Source organism: Lynx canadensis, chromosome E1 (assembly GCF_007474595.2).
Source record: "Lynx canadensis isolate LIC74 chromosome E1, mLynCan4.pri.v2, whole genome shotgun sequence".
Taxonomy (NCBI): Eukaryota; Metazoa; Chordata; class Mammalia; order Carnivora; family Felidae; genus Lynx; species Lynx canadensis.
The window spans coordinates 45,506,616-45,524,762 of NC_044316.2; the positions used below are offsets into that span (position 1 = coordinate 45,506,616).

Genomic DNA, 18,147 nt, shown 5'->3' on the forward strand with positions numbered 1-18,147 from the left:
CCTAAAAAAAGCTGTTTTAAGAGAAAAAATACATGGGAATTGTTTGTGTTTTCCTCCTGGGTTAATTCATTTTGTTTGGGTAGAATGGATTATAATTATAATGGCAAAAAGTTAAAAAAATGAATAATCTAGATTGTAGACAGTCTGTTGGGATGTGCGTGATAATGGTTCGTTTACTTTCAGAACTCACTTTTGCGTAGTAACAGGTACTTGTCAGTGTCATGGTTTGTTCATGTCATTGTGTCCACAACTTTGCAGATCCATGCAGAATGTAAGCGGTTTGGGAAAGCGTATAATCTTCGATCAGTGGCCGTGTATGGAGGAGGGAGCATGTGGGAGCAAGCCAAGGCTCTCCAGGAAGGGGCAGAGATTGTTGTGTGTACCCCAGTAAGTATGTCTTAGGTTTAAATGACTCCTCGGCCACTTACGGAATGGTATGGAAAAAGGATTGGTTATTGAATGGCATGCCCCCTAAAATGTGATATAGCAGGGTGAAAAATACTCACCCTGTGACTTTGGTTTAATTTTGATTGGTTGACTAGATTAGCAGTCTATTAAGATTAATAGGTGCAAATTCTCCTTTGTTTTAAATCGGTTTTTGTGTTGTTTTTTTTTTAATGCTCTCTTGGAAAATGGGTCTGTGGTTACTGAGAGCATCAAGAATCAGAAAGATATTTGGAATATAGTCAGAATTGCCTAGAAGAGTATAGTCTAAACATTAAACCCCATCAATAAGGTTTTAAATTAGGTCATTTTAAAATACCTCACAAAATAGTTCTGGCCATTTTGTCACAATTAGGTTTAATTAGGTTTTTAATTTTTCTGTTCTTTTGTGCTCTGTAGTGCATGAAGTCCAAGGCTGTCAGACCCAGTGTCTTACAGTCTACAACTGGATTATTAGCACTTTTGCCAGGAACACAATTATAGAAAGTTCTTGTAAATGCCTTTAATTATACTCACTATGCATTTTGTGAATCTTATAGGGTCGACTGATTGATCATGTGAAGAAGAAAGCTACCAATCTTCAAAGGGTCTCTTACCTTGTGTTTGATGAAGCAGATCGCATGTTTGACATGGGATTTGGTATGCCTTTAATACCAGTTTCTTCTGTTCCCATCCTCATGATACTCGCTTTTTCCTTGTCTTTCTAGACTTAACTTTTTTTCTTTCTGTATGAGAGAAGCTAAAAATACTCTTGTACAGGATTAGATCGTGAGCTATTTTTAGGAGTTCTCTCAGGAAGTATACATTAGTCTTGGCTGGGTTACAGATATTTGGAAGTGCCTTTGTATATAGGAGGAATATTTTCTCTATATTTTTATTCATATGCCTTTAATCATAGAGGTCAAGTTCTGTGTTCTTAGGTAGGTGGATGTCGTATCATTGAAGGCCCTTTGCTTTCCTGTCCTCCCTGACTAAGCCAGATGTGTGAAATTCTGAATAACCCATCTTTACTGATTGGAACACTGCTGGGCCCAGCCCAGCTGGGAGGAGGGAAAGTGTTTCTGGGTTTCATACTAAATGATAGGTCTAGGAGTTTCAAATTTTCCTTAATAGTTATAACTTCTCACAGGAAGATTTTTACTAAAATGACTTTTTCCCAAGCATCCCAAACTATAGTACAGATTTCTAATGTTATTTTATTCTGCTTCCAGAGTACCAGGTGCGATCCATAGCAAGTCATGTCCGTCCTGACAGACAGAGTATGTATGAAGCAGTTTTATTAAGTCACATTTATATTCAGAATAAACAATTAGGTATTTTATAAGCACTCACAGTATGGCAGCAAAAATGATCATGTGTGTCCTGGTGAGAACCATAGAGGAGGATATAAAAATAGTCTGTCTGAACTTGACAGGACTTTAGAGATCATCAGATGTAACTCACTTGTTTTTGCGGAGGATAACCCCAGGCTGAGGATTAAGTGACTTGTCCCAAGTTACACGATGTTATCAGCATGTAGAGGCAAAGCACAGTGTAGATCTGCTGATTTGAAGTCAGGAGCCTCTTTGAACCATGCGGACAGTCCCTGTCTTACCTGAAAATGTATAAAAATAGAAAAAGGAAAATGTTTTTTCCTTAGTAAATCAGTTTTGAAACTAAGTTTAAAGTTCAGGTGGGTTTATTTTATAAGCTGAATAATTCTGAATGTTAGTAGGAGGCTTAGTGGATATTCAAAAAAGAAGTCATACTGTTTATGTAACAGAATTTACTCTACCTTTTAGCCCTCTTATTCAGTGCAACTTTTCGGAAAAAGATTGAAAAACTGGCCAGAGACATCCTGATCGACCCTATTCGTGTGGTGCAGGGAGACATTGGCGAGGTAACCCTAATAAGCAGGGCCAGATGGGACCCCAGTGGGTTATTTCTCAAATTATGAAGAAAATAGAATTAATTTCTCCCTGTTGAGAGGAAAATTATGTTATTATGTATTTACAAATGAGGCAACACGATTCAGATTTGTTTTAAAAAACACAAGGTAGGAGGATAGAGGAGACAACTAAATTGTCAAAATAGGGATAATTATTGAAGCTGGGTGATGGGTACATGGGAGGTGATTACGTTCATTTTGGGTTTTTTGTTTTTTTATTTTTTTTATGTTTAAAATTTTCCATAATAAAAGTTAAAAACTTTTAGGGGGAAAAAAAAAGGCTTTGCCTGGAAGACTACTAGTCAGTTAGGATGGAACTGACATTTTGAATGCTTATAGGAGTAGCAGGCTAACTGCACAGCATGGAGTGGGTGAGACTTGAAAGCCCTGGTGAAAACGAGCTCGTGGCATTTTTCTTACCTGTGCATACGTCCTGCGTGGGAGATCTCTGAATTGTGATTTGGAATTAAAGTTGCCTAGAGAATTCCTTAAGTTGTTTGAATTCCTTAAGTTCTGTACAGTTAGTGTTTTGACACTGCCCACTTTTTTTCTTTTAAAAATTTTTTTTAACGTTTATTCATTCTTGAGAGACAGAGTGCAAGTTAGGGGAGGGGGGGGGCGGGGAGGAGCAGAGAGGGGGACACAGGATCTGAAGCAGGCTCCGGGCTCTGAGCTGTCAGCACAGAGCCCGACGCGGGGCTGGAACTCACGAGCTGTGAGATCATGATCTGAGCCGAAGTCGGACGCTTAACCGACTGAGCCACCCAGGCGCCCCCCGGAAGTTTTATTTTTAAGGTTAACATTTCCATCAGCATTGCCAAAACAATATATTGCGTTTTGATTCTTTTTTTTAATTTAATTTAATTTTTAAAAATTTACATCTAAAATTAGGGGCTCGAACTCACTGACCATGAAATCATGACCTGCGCTAAAGTCAGACACTTAACCAACTGAGCCACCCAGGCACCCCTGTCTGCATTTTGTTTTTTAGTGCCTTCTATGTGCATGTATGAATTGTACTAGGAGCAGTGAGTGGGAAGGACAGAAAAGGAGCTTAATTGATTAGGGATAATCTGAACAGGCCTATAAAGAGGTCTTGCGAAGTACTTGGGCTTACGACTTAGGTGTACGTACAAATCAAGGGAGATGGAGAGCACAGCAATTTGAGAAGGAATGCAGGTTTTGAGCTGTACTTGACTTGCTGAAGGAAGGCCCAAGGAGAAGAGGGACTGTTCAGGGTTCTTGTAGATGCAGGTGGAACGTGTGCCGTCTGGTCCTTGCTCAGGTGCCCCTTGGTGCAGACGTCACAGTCATCTGTTTCCTCTTTTTCAGGCAAATGAAGATGTGACACAGATTGTGGAGATTCTTCACTCTGGGCCTAGTAAATGGAACTGGCTTACCCGTCGTCTGGTGGAATTTACCTCTTCAGGAAGTGTCCTCCTGTTTGTTACTAAAAAAGCCAATGCTGAAGAGTTAGCCAATAACCTTAAGCAGGAGGGTCATAATCTTGGGCTGCTTCATGGGGACATGGATCAGAGTGAAAGAAACAAAGTCATTTCAGACTTTAAGAAAAAGGACATCCCAGTCCTGGTGGCCACAGATGTTGCAGGTAGAGTATGACTTCCCCCAGTGACGTTACATTTCTGTGTTCTGAACAGGCCGAGAGATGGCATTCTGCTGGCCTGGCTGGCCACACCAAATGGAACAAGCGGTTCAGAGTTATAGTGATCACAATCTGGAGCTTTGGGTACCACTTTTCACTTAATGTTTCTCTTTGAAAAAAAAGAATCCCTGCAGTGGGAAGACACTCAGCGGGAAAAAAAAAAAAGTTGAGTCAGTTAATCATAGGCGAGGCCTTTGTTGTATGTCCGAATGTAGCAGCTGTCTTATGTTAATTGGGCATACTTCACTCAAGATCAAAAAGGTTTTTAAGTATGGTTCTTGGCTTGCATTGTGTTCTCGGTTTTTTGTTTTTTATTTTTGTTTTCCAATTTTCTTTTTAATGCTTGTTTGTTTATGAGAAAGAGAGACAGCATAAGCAGGGGAGAGGCAGAGAGAGAGGGAGACACAGAATCTGAGGCAGGCTCCAAGCTGTCAGCACAGAGCCTGACACGGGGCTCAAACCCGTGAACTGTGAGATCATGACCTGAGCCGAAGTTGGACACTCAACCGACTGAGCCACCCAGGTGCCCCGTGTTTTCAGTTTAATAGTTGCCCCTAAAAACTCGTGTTTTCTCCCCAAAAGGAGATAATTTCTCAGCTTCAAGGCAATTTGATGCTGGCTTTAGTTATTTTATATGTTCTTGGTGCAAGAGAGAGGCCATGGCAGAAGGCATCTGTCTCAGGCTAGATGGCCTGGCATCATTGAATCGACAATGGTGGGATTTGCTCTTGAAGGGTAACTTTAATTAAATGCTTGTGTATTAGCTCACCAAACCATACACTTTGCCTAGAGTAGAGGAATGTGGTTTCTTAAAGAGCCAGCATTTTGGATTACGTTGTTTTTTCTGACTCATGCTGAAAAATAAAAGAATTTGGTTGTTTTTATTTCAGCCCGTGGTCTGGATATTCCTTCAATTAAGACCGTCATTAACTATGATGTGGCACGAGACATTGATACTCACACTCACAGGATTGGCCGCACAGGACGAGCGGGTGAGAAGGGCGTGGCATATACCTTGCTGACCCCCAAGGACAGCAATTTTGCTGGTGACCTTGTCCGGAACTTGGAAGGAGCCAATCAACATGTTTCCAAGGAACTCCTAGATCTAGCAATGCAGGTGAGGGGCTGGGCACACTTCACATTGCCCCAGGTTATAAAACTAAGTGAAAAAAATTCAACAAGCTTGAGAAGCTAACATAGAAACAGGACAGGAAAGTTGGGGCCATGGGTGGGGACAGTGCTTATGACAGATCGGTATTATAGGACATTAAAATTCATCTGGTCCATCTGCTTATCCTCTCCTTTCAGCAACATCTGTTTGAAAAGCTATTCCTTTTTGTGCAAAAATCTGTCCCTCTGAAATTTCTGCCTGCTTGCCTCATAGCATACTTGTAAGTTTAATCTCAAAGATGGCTACTATTTCCCTTACCACTCTTTCTCCCAGTCTTCTCCTTGGGGGGCTAAAAATGTGTGATGTCTTAAGAAAACGATATATTTAACTATTTTACGTAGACTTAGGTCTCAGACCTTTGACAACCTTGATTACCGATCCAAAGCTGGGCGTTCTACTGAATTAAGTCTTGAGTCATCTTTTAATTTTTTTTTTTTTTTTAATGTTTATTTGTTTTTGAGAGAGACAGAATGCGAGTGGGTTAGGGGCAGAGAAAGAGGGAGACCAGAATCGGAAGCAGGCTCCAGGCTCTGAGCTGTCAGCACAGAGCCCAACGCAGGGCTCGAACTCACGAGCTGTGAAGTCACGACCTGAGCCAAAGTCAGACGCTCAACCGACTGAGCCACCCAGGCGCCCCTAAATCTCGAGTCATCTGAACACGTCATCCCCATATTACAAATGGATTCAGTATAAACATTCTGATAGTAAAGACTTTGTGTTTTTTAGATTTACAAGCCAGCTCACAGAATAGCTTATCCATAATGTACTCACAGTGTGGTACTGCTGTCCATGCTCGGGGTTCTGGGAGTAAAGGACCTGCATTGCAGGAAGGAATAGGATACGGTTTCCTTCTCTTTCCTGGGTACAGAGAGCCAGTCGTAAACTACATTTTCAAACAGGATATATCTTGTCTTTGGCTTTTTCCTGCATCCCTTTTTGTGCCTCATGTTTCCTGTGCTCTCAGACTGTGTGATCAGCTTCCCTGGTCAGTGCCTTTCTGAAGCCAGCCCTGCCTCTTAAGTACTTCATTTAGATTGTAACATGTGATTGTCAGATAAAGGACTAACCTCTCCCAGTCATGTTGGCATTCTGAAGAGAATGTGAATAAATCTGATGAGTAGTGTTCTGCTAGTGATAAGTTCAAGGAACACTTTGGGCTATGGGTAAATAAAACTTTCAGTTATGGGGCTACCAGTCCTGGACGTCTGCCCCTAGAGCCAATTCTGATGAGCCTCACTTTACATAGCCTTTTTCCTTTACTTCTGAACCCACCAGTTCTTAAAAGCTCCATTATTTGTATAGTCCAGTGGTATGTATAGATTGAGATATAGAAAATCAGTTCATTTTCCTCTAGGAAATTAGAAGAGGCCAGAGTAAGTGTTTCATATCTGAGGCTTGTGTGATCACTTCCCTTCCTGGTGCTAAGACTCCTGACAAATTTGGTGGACTAAACTGTTCCTATGAACAGTTGCCGTAAAAACGTTGGCTAAACACGAAGCAGTAAGTTCCTCCCTCCCCCTTAATTTCCTGTTTGACGTTGTCTTCTTTCTCTGGCCGCCTCTTCTTCCCCTCGCCTAAACTTGAATTATGTTCAACACAGAATGCCTGGTTTCGGAAATCCCGCTTTAAAGGAGGCAAAGGCAAAAAGCTGAACATTGGTGGAGGTGGCCTAGGCTACAGGGAGCGGCCTGGCCTAGGCTCAGAGAACACGGTGAGTCCAGACTACAGTAGTGCCCTTAGGGCTGGTCCTGAGTCCTGGAAGAGGTTATGACTGTCCTCATCTACCTGCGAAAGCCTCTCTGAGTTCAGAACCTTGTCTAGAAGGGAATGTTGTGACTTCTATTGAAGAAGCACCCATGTGTACGTGGTGACTAGACCTGCTCAGGAAATAGTCTAGATTAGCAGTGGTTTGCAAACTGTGGTCTCTGGCAGCAGCAGTAAACTGCAAACTTGTGCACTATCCCAGGCCTGGTGAGTTAGAAACTCTGGGAGGTGGGGCCCAGCAGTCTGTTGTTACAAGCCCTCCAGCAATGGCCTAGAGCCTGCTGCTGCGAACACAGGGTCACTCTGTAAACTCTACTGTATCTTGTAACTAAACTCAGGAATGCTTCCTACATTCGGTGGGAAATAGCACCAGAGTGAGGTGAGAGCTAGCTTTTCTCACAGAACGGTTAACAAAAGTGTCCCCTCACTGGCTTTCTTAACTTTGATTCCAAACCAAAGTAGAAAGCTGCCAGTCTGTTTCTGGAGCGTTACAGTTAACTCGGTGTCTTTGAGAAGAATCTGCTCCTGTGTCTCAGTAACAATGATGCACAGGACACAGATGCTAGCGATAGCTACCGTTGAGCACTTACTATATGCCAGGGCCAGCCACTGCAGGCCGTCCTGTGTATTAAGTCCACCTTTACATCCACCCAGTGACAGCAAGTACAGATGATAAACCTGAGGCACCCCAAGTTATACTCCAGTAAGTGTTGAAGCGGAGACTCAGACTTAAGAGTGGAACAGTGTATATACTACACGCATACGCTGTATACTGCCTTGTGGCCTCTTTGTCCGTAGCATAAAGCTCCACAGAATTATATAAATATCAGGTTTGTGTGCATAAATAGTACCACATGATCAGCTTTGAACATTATCTGACTTCATTTCTAATATATTAGGGTTAATTCCCCCAAAACAGAATCACTGGGTTAAAAGTCATAAATAAAACATTTTAAAATGATTATTACTGTACCTTTTTCCACAAAATATAAATAAAAATATCCTGTTCCCATTGCAGCGCCCACTTCTGTTTCCAGTATATTGAGGCCCATTCTGTCCTCATGGGTATGCTTGTTTTTTAGGACCGAGGAAATAACAACAATGTAATGAGCAATTATGAGGCCTACAAGCCCTCCACAGGAGCCATGGGAGATCGGCTGACGGCCATGAAAGCAGCTTTCCAGGTCTGGATTTAAACATATAAACAAGCTTTCACTGGTAACTCTTGGGCTGTGATGACGGGCCTAGTCTTTCTGAGATGATAGCTGGGCTTATATGCTTGATGCTGGATTTAGAGCCTTCTCACTGCTTTCAGTTTTGAGTATAAACTTAGTGGTAGCTTACGTAGAGGTGTAGGTGTAGAAGCTAGGGAATCTCCTCCTGCTGGTCACTGACCTCCGCCATCCCAAAGCCCAGGACTGTTGTGCTGCAGCAGGGCTGGTGTTCCCTCCCTGCCTCCACAGCCAAGAGTTTGCCTGCCTCTAAGACTGTTGTAATCTGATTGAGAGTAATTGCCATTTTCCAGCTAAGACAAGTTTGATTCTGTAGTTCTTATGAATTCTGAACACGTCTTCTATACTTACTCTTCCAGTTGGCTGGCTAACCAGCTGAGCCTTAATTTATACATTTTATCTGCCCTCAGTGATGTTTCAGTTAGATCCCTAGGTTTATTCTCTCTCATTAATAGAGGAACGTAGAGACCACAGAGTAATGGGGCCATCAGGATGCTCAAATCATCGTGCCAGGATAGCATAGAATTTGTGTACCTTCTATTGCCAAGCTTACCTGTCCAATTTTCTTGAACCCGCTATCTTACCTACTCCTGTTGTCTCTCTTTTAGTCACAGTACAAGAGTCACTTTGTTGCTGCCAGCTTAAGCAACCAGAAGGCAGGAAGCTCTGCTGCTGGGGCAAGTGGATGGACTAGTGCAGGGAGCTTGAATTCTGTTCCAACTAATTCAGCCCAACAGGGCCATAACAGTCCAGACAGCCCCATTGCCAGCGCCGCCAAGGGCATCCCAGGCTTTGGCAACACCGGGAACCTCAGCAGTGCTCCAGTGACCTACCCTTCCGCTGGAGCCCAGGGAGTCAACAACACAGCTTCAGGGAATAACAGCCGAGAAGGGCCTGGGGGAGGCAACGGGAAGAGAGAGAGATATACTGAAAACCGGGGTGGCAGCCGCCACAGCCACGGAGAGAGTGGCAATCGGCATGGCGACAGCCCACGTCACGGAGATGGTGGTCGCCATGGAGATGGATACCGCTACCCAGAAAGCGGCAGCCGTCATGCTGATGGTCACCGTCACGGGGAGAACAGACATGGAGGAGGTGGAGGCCGACATGGAGAGAGCCGAGGCGCAAACGATGGTCGGAATGGTGAAAGCAGGAAAGAAGGTTGCAATCGTGAGAGCAAGGTGGACCCCAAGGTGGACAGCAAGATGGACAAGATGGACAGCAAGACAGATAAGACAGCTGACGGTTTTGCTGTCCCCGAGCCACCCAAGCGCAAGAAAAGTCGATGGGACAGTTAGAGGGTATGTGCTGAAGTGTGGAATCAATTGTCTTTAATTTTATTTTTAGAAAGATTTTTGGTAACTAGGTGTCTCAGGGCTGGGTTGGGGCCCACGGTATAAGGACCCCCTGCCCTTAGTGGATAGCTGGAGCTTGGAGACATTACCCTTTCATCTGGATCAGTTTTCAGATGTCTTCTTAGCAAGCTGCTTTGGTCCTTGGAAGCAGCGAGCGCTGGGAACTTCCTTTTGGGCTCTGGGTGAGTTGTCAAGGTCAGTTGGGAATACCTTGGAAGAAAGGGCCTTCTAGGGCACAAAACTCACTCTAGGTTTATATTATATGTAGCGTATATTTTTTACTAAACTGTCACCTTATAAACATCTACAAATAAAATTCCTTTTCTTAGCTGTGTGGCCAGGCAGTCCCTTTTAGGAGTTGGCTTTCGGCAAACCCAACCCACTGAAGTGTTTGTTAGAGATTTGGGGAAGCATTTTGGTGCTTCTAGACTTTGCAGGGAAGGGAGATGTCGGATTCTAAGCGGGAGTCCATGGTCAGGTTCCCCAGCCAGGTTTGTATCCAGTCCTGAGACAGGAAGCAGCAGCCGCCTGCCAGACCCAGAACCCCTGCCCTTCAAGAGGAAAAGATGATCCTGGAAACAAGACTGCTCCAGGTCTGAAGTGTTGCTAAACAAAAACTCTGACAGCTTTTAAAGTGTCTTCTATTTCATTGTATTTTTTTTTTTTTAACTTGCCACAATGGTAGAAAAATCTTTTGCTGAAATGATTTTGATGATTTTTGTTCTATCTTGTTTATAAAAGGAAAAGAAATATACATCCTTCGAATTTTGTGACTTTGTGAAGGTTTCTTTAAGATGTGCATTCCTTTCTGCTTGCTCTAGTAAATGTTTTACTACTGGGACCTGTGGATTGTTTGTCATTTGTACTTCACAGTGAGTACATACAAAGTAGGATTTATAACAGTGCAGCACATGGTGTGAACACCCAGGTGTCTGAGTTAACGCTTAATGGGAACTAAAATGTCAGGAAAAAAAAGTACCCTGGTTTTTATTTGGATGAATGGAGGAGGATGGGGGAAGACCAGCGATACTGAATATGCCACCCCAACACTAACCTTAAAAAAAGGTATGTGTGTTCAATACCCCCACAGGACGGATCCGAGACCTGCCTTCAGGCAGGAGGACGTCTCCCCACCACGCAGGACCACCTTGAGAGTTCTAGGCACCCCATCTGTGTGTCCACCCGCTGACGGGGATGCAAACGAGACTGTAGCTGGTACCAGGGGGGCCAGAATCACCCCTCTGCGTCCTCACACTGTCTTCTCAGAGGCTCTGCTCACTTCCGTCTGTGTTTTTTCTTCTGCTCTTTCCTTTGTTGTGCTCTTTGGTCCTTCTTCATCCTTGAGTCCACCACTTTGAAATGACCTCTGACCCCAGCTGGCCGGCGCACTTTGCGGCCCACACCTTTTTTGGCTACGACATAGGTGACTTGGCGTTTCTCCCTGCCGAGCCCAGCCTTCTTGTAGAGGCTGTAAATGGAAGGAACAGGTTCAAGGCTTCCTGCTACTTTTCAACCCCACGTACCTTTGTGAGTGATCCCTCTCCCTCACCTCCTAAGCTGAGCCACTTTCTCTCGTTCAGAGATGTCCACGGTGTTCACCACAGCCTCTGCCTTCTTCTTGGTTTGCTCCAGCTTCTTTAGCATCTGTCGGGGGGGGGGGGGTAGGTGCTCAGTGAGACCTTTTCCCAGCTCCCTTCCCTGCACTCAGGCAGCCCCACTATTTACCCTCCTACCCTCCGTTTCTTTCTGGCTTTGGCCTCAGCAACTTTCTTGATGGGACGCGCATTGATTTCCCGCCAGCGTCTGCGGTAGTGTTCCACCTCCTTCTTGTCAATGGGCAGCTGCCGTACCCTGTGCTGCTTTTCCTCCTGCACAAACCACTCCGGAAGCTCTCCCTCCTCCTCGTTAAACGTATACCTAAGCAGAAAGAGAACAGCAGCCCTGAGGAGCCCTCCAGGCTTCCTAAAGCAGAAATCACCCCCTTACCCACCCCCAGTCAGGGCCACTTCTCATGACTTTCTGGCCCTCTTACCTGCTGAAGGAATCATCTATGAGGTCTCGTTTAGCCTTTTTGGAAGAAGCAATGATAGCACCTAGGGCAAGGCCTTCAGGGTCTAGTATCCTATGTTTCACTAGAGAGAAAAAGGGACAATGTCAAAGCCTCCTTCCCAACACGGAAACTTCCAATGTCGCCTCCCATTCCATAAGGCGTGGAGCTCACTTGGGTCCTCGATGGGCACAATCTCAAACCCGTCTTCATCTGACTTAGGCCCACGGCTTCGCTTCTTTCCATGCTTTGGTTCCCAACTGCAGAAGGGGGACAATCATGTACTGTTCTGCCATTCCCCAGACCCGCTCCTGCCTCACGCCTCAACCACGCTTCCTATTTAAGACTTGAACTTCCAAAAACACCCTCCCAGGCCATACCGCATACCACTTAAATCAGAACCGTTGGTACTTCTTAAAACTCACGGTCTACAGCCAAAGCTGAAAACCCCGAACGTGGAGAAACGGTCACAACCACTGCTTTTTCATCCCTTCTCCCGTCACCTGCAGGCACTCACCTCTCCCCATCCTCGCTGCTGCTGCTGTCGCTGTCTGAGCTGCCATCTCTTTCTTCCCCGCCAGGCCCACTGGCGGCCTCTGCCTCTGACGGAGCCCCTGCCCCTGCTGGATCCTTCTCCTGGCACGGGGGAGGTTTTTCCTCGGTCTTCAAACTGGAAGGAGGTGGCAGCTGCTGCCGCCCCTTCCGACGGCTCTCATACAACAGCTGCGCTTGACTGATCTCCAGGGCCTCATCCGCATCATCCTCAAGCCCACTGAAGCCATCCTGTGATTGAGAAGGGGAATATTCAAGCCGCCTTTCTCCCAGGGAATGCTCATTCCCTATCTTTCTGGGCTGCCAACCTCTTCTTACCTTAGAGAACCACAGACTGGCTTGTTCTTCCCGCAGTACCGTCCTTTCCTCCAGTGGTACCAGCAGCGGATTCTCCTCTTCTTCCTCTTTGTCACCATCTTCTACTTCAGCAAATCGTACACTGCAGACCCAAGGAGGATGGGTGGAGGATGGGTGCCCCGGAGGACCTGCTCCCTGACACCCTCTGGCAATCCCTACGACCAGCTGTGCTTCAAAACTCACACTGAGGGGGGTCAGTACTCCCTCCTGCACGCGCACCGCCGCCCTTACCGCTTTTGGTCCTTTAGACGCGGAGATCCTCCAACTCCCGCCAGCTCCTCTGGATCCAAGTCACTGTCCAGAGATGTGTCGTCATCCTCGACATCTGATACATAGATGTCATCCCTTGGCACATCAGACAGAAATGTGTCCGCAGCACTCATATCCCCTTGTGTTACCTCCTCTAACAACTAGAGTTTGACAGAAACAAAGAGATCAAGGGTACTCCTAAGGAACATACTACTGCTTCCCCCCGCCCGGCTGTGTTATCCGCAGAGCTTGAAAATACGCTGTGGCAAATACAGAGAAGTGACAGGACTAAATGTTTCACACCTCCCGTTCTAGACCAGGCCACTATCCCACGCGCTGTCTTCCAATAGTACCAGAAATGAATTTTAAAAAACACCCCAAAGCCTATATATAACATCAAATGTTAAAATAGTCTGAAACGCTGCTTATTCTTTAAAAATTACTCTCAGAAAGCACATCGCCTTCTGAAGATAAATCTACGAGTTTTGTTTCCACGGAATAAAAGAGCCCAGGCAACATACATCTAACAAGAATGATTTCAGTTACAAACTCAACCTCAAAATCCATTTTCCTAATAATAAAGCTAGCTGTTCTTGCGAGCTTACCACATTAGCAGTGATTATACCTAAACCCTCTTTCGATTCGTCCCCAAAACCCTGGTCAGTAGGTTCTATTATTCTTTCACAGATAAGGAAACTAAGGCAAAGAACCACTCTGGCAGTCTGCTCCAGAACCACCATGCTCTCTCCCTCCTGCACTTGTACCAAAGATGACCTGGTTTCCCTTCCCACAAGGGCCACAAAAGTTCACTGTGCTTGTTGATGCTGCTTTTATGATGGAAAAGCAGATTCTCCAGTATTTGGCAGAAAGCACCACCTAGCAGCCTATGGCGTCAAGGTGCTAACTTGGTCTTGGTGAACGGAAGAAGGCTGCCCTCCTCCGAAGGAAACCATCATGCGTCCTGGCATCCCAGTTACCCTGGCTGCATCTACTAGCACCTAAGCTTACTACAAAGAGTGTCTCTTAGTTCTAATATTCTAGTTCTATGAGAATAAATGCACATCCTACTCATAAACGTTCCTGAGCTTATCATTTTAAACGTCCTTAAACGTTACTTATTTTTTTTTTTTTTATCGTGCAAGCAGGGGAGGGGCAGAGAGACAGAGAATGTGAAGTGGGCTCTGAGCTGTCAGCACAGAGCCTGATGTGGGGCTCAAACTCACAAAGCCCAAGATCATGACCTGAGCCCAAGTTGGACGCTCAACCGACCGAGCCACCCAGGTGCCCCTAATCTCGTCATTTTAGTCGTATGTTTCTTCCTGGCTTTTCAGGCACAAAGCTCTGGGTTCTTTCCCCCGTCTCCTCTCCCCAAAAATGAGGCCCCTCTCATTTTATGGGTGAACACAGCAAACGTGAGCCATGAACATTCAGCACACTTAAAACAGACATTCAGTGCCCCCCACGTCTAAATACCTAATGAGATCATTCGGTCTCCTCAGTGTGCCCTAACCCCACCCTCACCTGGTGACCCCGGATGGTGCGCAGGGAGAACATGCCAGTCTCCCCCTCATCTGCAATAGAAACCCCAGGAAGGTCCATCTTCAGCTCCACACGCTCCCGCTGTTTTCTCTGCTCACGCAGCAGCTTCCTTTTCTTCCTGAGGGGACGGACAATTGAGGAATCCTGCCTGCCCAGCTCTAAAGGTTCCCCATCTGTGCCTTCACCCCCTCCTCCAGCTTCACACACCGAGGCGCTCCGCAGCGGGGCTCCCCAAACGCCTCCCCACTCCCCTCACCTCTTTAATTCCGCCACCTCCTGGGCCTTCATCTCCGCCAGGGTCCGGTCGAGTTGCTCCTCCTCTTCTTCCTCCTTCGAGGGCTGCCGCACGGTCCCGGCTGTTGACTCTTCATCAGCCTCCTCCTCTTCCTCTCCCGAGCTGAGACTGACCACGGCGTCCAAGCACTTATTTTCTCAACACACTTCCCCACCAACTTTGCTTATTTTCTCAACACGCTTCCCCACCAACACACAGTCAACACCTACCCTGGTCTAATTCCCTCCTCACCTGATGTCCATGGCCTTCGCCTGCTCTTTCAGCTTCTTGGCCACGTGCCGCCGAAGCTTCGTTCTCCAGTTCAGTAGGGACCTGCCCCAGAAATACCGTTACTGACCCTGCCGTTTCCCTCTTCGTCCCTGCCCCCTTTTTAGCCCCGCCCTCCCAATCTCTAGCACAGCAGCATCCTGTTCCCAGAAATCCGATGCTAGCTGAATTCCTCAAATGCCTTGAGGAAGAAACCGCTGCTGCGTCTTCAAAGGCCTTTCCCTGCCTTTGGGGCTCCTGGCACCTATGCCCGCCCCTGCCACACACCTAAGTTCCTTGCGCCCTAGCACTTTGATGTCCTGACAGCAGGCCCGCACATCCTCAGTGGTGGCTGGATGCTGTGCCAACTCTTCATCATCTAGCAAGATCTGTTTGGGAGTAAGGAAAGGAATCGGGTGATTTGGGGCTCACGTTTCTGAGGCTTCCTTCCACCCCTCAAATCTCAGGACTCACTTCGCTGGCTTTGGAGAGGAAGTCAACAGGGTTGGCAGCTCGGAGAAAGTCGGTGACTGAAGTTCGGTGATAAAGGGTGAGGTCACCCTCAGCATAGCCTTCAGCCTTAGGGAGGGAAAGAAAGTTAAAAAGGCCCTTCTAAGCTGTCTATAAGAACCACCAGGCCCAACCTCCCCTGAGTTCCAGAACCTGAGAGTGGTCCCATTCCCCAAACACACCTTTGGCTTCTTCTTAGTCACCAATTCGGTAACAGTCTTGGCCTGAACTTCAATCTCCTTGAAGGCAAATTTGGGGTCAAAGAATTTACTGTCAACCTTGTCAGGAGCCAGGAATCCTAAGACGATACGATATATAAGCAAGTGTGCTTTGGCAGCTAAGAAACCGAGTCACGAGAACAAAAATGCGACGCCCACCCTGGCAGACTACAAAGATCTCCGCAGATTCATGGCGGGAGGCTTGGGGCTTAGTGGCCTGGACACGGCGAAAGAGCTGCTGGAAGATCCACAGTAGGGGCTGATAGTCACGAGAGCGAAAAACCTTTGTGATAAAGCAGCCACCGCGAGCCAGAAAATCACAAGCCAAACGCAGAGCCATCAGTGTCAAGTGGGCTGTGGGAAAGAGACAATTAGCTGAGGACCTCTGCAGCCTGAGAGGGCTTGCCCACCTCCACTCTCCTCTCCAGGCCCCCCACTCTTGGCACCTTGTGAATAGGCATCGTGGACCCAGCTAGCCCCAACGTTGGGGGCCCCATCATTGAGCACAACATCAACTTTCCAGGTCTTCAGCTCCTTCTTCAGGGCCTACAGAGAAGAAGAGGGACTAGAGCAACAGGAACACAGAAATGGCTATGAACGGGGTCTCTGGTCCAGTGATTTGTCTACCCAGTCACTTGCTGAATGCCCACAATGGGCCCAATACTGTGCCAGGCACAGGAGACACAATGATAAAAATATATAATAGTAACATAATAACAACAACAACAACACATCTTCAAGGGAGTTACATTCTACTAGGAAGCCTACTGGAAAAGAGTTCAATGATATCTCTGCACTTCCAATTCTAAACACCTCATTCCTGATTAAAATAAAACCTGCAGTGGAGACTAAGCATATCACGAGCCTTGTCATACAGAATGTGCAGACACCGCTCAAGGCATGTTACACAGAAAAAAGCTTGCGTTCAGGGGATCTGGGTAGTGAGAAGTCAGATGTGGCTGCGTGCATGTAAACCAGAGAGAGAGAGAGAGAGAGAGAGAGAGAGAGACAGAGAGATTCCCATTACCTGCCTACAGCGTTCTGTTGTGATGTCCTCCTGTAGTGTCACCACATTGGGAAGAGGCTTGATTGGAACCAGGTCCACTCCTGGAAGAAATCAGGTCAGAGAATTCCAAAAGCCTGCCTCAAGCAGGGAGAAAGAAAACGGAGAACACAATCAGTATCTCACACTCCCACCCCTTTAAACCCTCAGGAGGGCCACCTGTTACTCACCCACAATAAGGCTGGATACAGGCATAAACTTAGCAGCCACCTGCAACCTATTAAAGAATAATAACGATTGGGGCGCCTGGATGGCGCAGTCGGTTAAGCGACCGACTTCAGCTCAGGTCACGATCTTGCGGTCCGTGAGTTCGAGCCCCGCGTCAGGCTCTGGGCTGATGGCTCAGAGCCTGGAGCCTGCTTCCGATTCTGTGTCTCCTCTCTCTCTGCCCCTCCCCCCTTCATGCTCTGTCTCTGTCTCAAAAATAAATAAACGTTAAAAAAAATTTTAATAAAAAAAACAATAATAACGATTAAAATAATCCAAGACCGTTCCTTTTCCTCTCTTGACAATGTGAACTCTCACCATGTGTATTAGAACCGCTATCAGGTGCACTGGCCAGAGCATGTAAAATACACGTTTCAAACCTCTTCTCTGCGACCTACGTCTACAATAGAGAAGTTCGAGGCTGATATTGTTACCGCATTCCTCCCTCCCCCAGTGCAACTCTCAGTCATCCAAGGCCGGAAACCAAGGAACAGCCATGAAGAGCCACAGGTACCGGCTGTTACGCACCATCCCCCTGGCGCAGCACACAGGTCCAGCAAGGCTCGGGCTTTCTGCAGGAACTGAAAGCGGCGATTTAACTGGATCAGCTTGAAAGCAGAGCGGGAACGGTAACCTGGGGGCACCGACAAAACGTTAAACTCGGCGGGGCGTTTTCCCAGGAGTTCTGCGGTCTCACAACCCACCACCCCGTCTTCTAAATTCAAACTCAATATTCGGAAAGGGGCGAATCGAAAAGGTCATTCGTTCGCTCTCTCCCTTGGTGGCAACGGCGCGGGCCTTGACTCACCGGTCTCCTTCGCCAGATGATAGAACTTGTCCCTCCGGCTCTTCCCGACTTTGCCTTTCTTGCCCATGGTGGAACGGGGTGTGTGGGAGTAGTGTCACTCAATCTGGAAACAAGGTAGAAATCGAAAAGCCTCTTCCCGAAGCGCTATAGTCCACTTCGGTGCGACAAACACCTACCCCCACCACCTTTTTTCACTACTCGGGTAGCGGCACACGTGGGCAGCACACGTATTCCGCTTCCGCTTGCGTCGCTTGCGTCCCCGGCTCCAAGTGTCCGCCATTTTGAGCGTGGCCTCAAGTCCTGTAAGTTGGAAGTTGGGGCCAGAGGAACAGATTACCTGAATTAAAACTGAGTTCCTAGGGAGCAAAATTTAGGAATTCTGTGGCCTCTTCATCCCTCTCCAAAGCGCCTGACCTCGCGTAGCCACCTTCCCATCATGGCCTCTGTTTTTGTAAACTTCTCGCCGCACAACCCGCCCATTGACCCGGAACTCTTCTCTG

The 18,147-nt window shown here is 46.7% G+C and overlaps 2 protein-coding genes across 4 annotated transcripts in view; one reads left to right on the top strand and one right to left on the bottom strand.

Annotated features, from left to right (window-relative positions):
• DDX42 (DEAD-box helicase 42) overlaps positions 1 to 10,395 on the top strand; it is a 38,872-nt gene extending 28,477 nt beyond the window's left edge. For both annotated transcript variants that reach the window (XM_030295879.2, XM_030295880.1), the window contains 9 exons: positions 259 to 387; positions 984 to 1,083; positions 1,656 to 1,703; positions 2,226 to 2,323; positions 3,704 to 3,980; positions 4,925 to 5,151; positions 6,806 to 6,916; positions 8,052 to 8,153; positions 8,810 to 10,395. In XM_030295879.2, coding sequence (XP_030151739.1) covers positions 259 to 387; positions 984 to 1,083; positions 1,656 to 1,703; positions 2,226 to 2,323; positions 3,704 to 3,980; positions 4,925 to 5,151; positions 6,806 to 6,916; positions 8,052 to 8,153; positions 8,810 to 9,499 — 1,782 coding nt within the window. In that variant the 3' untranslated portion in view covers positions 9,500 to 10,395. The remainder of the gene's footprint in view (positions 1 to 258; positions 388 to 983; positions 1,084 to 1,655; positions 1,704 to 2,225; positions 2,324 to 3,703; positions 3,981 to 4,924; positions 5,152 to 6,805; positions 6,917 to 8,051; positions 8,154 to 8,809) is intronic.
• Positions 10,272 to 18,116, bottom strand: FTSJ3 (FtsJ RNA 2'-O-methyltransferase 3). 2 transcript variants are annotated; one of them, XM_030295882.2, is made up of 21 exons: positions 17,985 to 18,116; positions 17,648 to 17,750; positions 17,368 to 17,473; positions 16,803 to 16,849; positions 16,597 to 16,676; positions 16,016 to 16,115; positions 15,729 to 15,923; positions 15,534 to 15,649; positions 15,316 to 15,420; positions 15,130 to 15,230; positions 14,827 to 14,907; positions 14,557 to 14,703; positions 14,283 to 14,418; positions 12,744 to 12,922; positions 12,474 to 12,594; positions 12,121 to 12,386; positions 11,778 to 11,863; positions 11,589 to 11,688; positions 11,290 to 11,473; positions 11,106 to 11,200; positions 10,272 to 11,024 (listed from the first exon to the last, which is right to left on the bottom strand). In XM_030295882.2, the coding sequence occupies exons 2-21, from the start codon at positions 17,712 to 17,714 to the stop codon at positions 10,832 to 10,834; spliced, it is 2,505 nt and encodes an 834-aa protein (XP_030151742.1). In that variant the 5' UTR covers positions 17,715 to 17,750; positions 17,985 to 18,116; the 3' UTR covers positions 10,272 to 10,831. The 2 variants fall into 2 exon arrangements, with proteins under 2 accessions (XP_030151742.1, XP_030151741.1); XM_030295881.2 differs by lacking the exon at positions 17,985 to 18,116 and having other exon boundaries at positions 17,648 to 17,870.
• Positions 18,117 to 18,147: the final 31 nt, after the last annotated feature.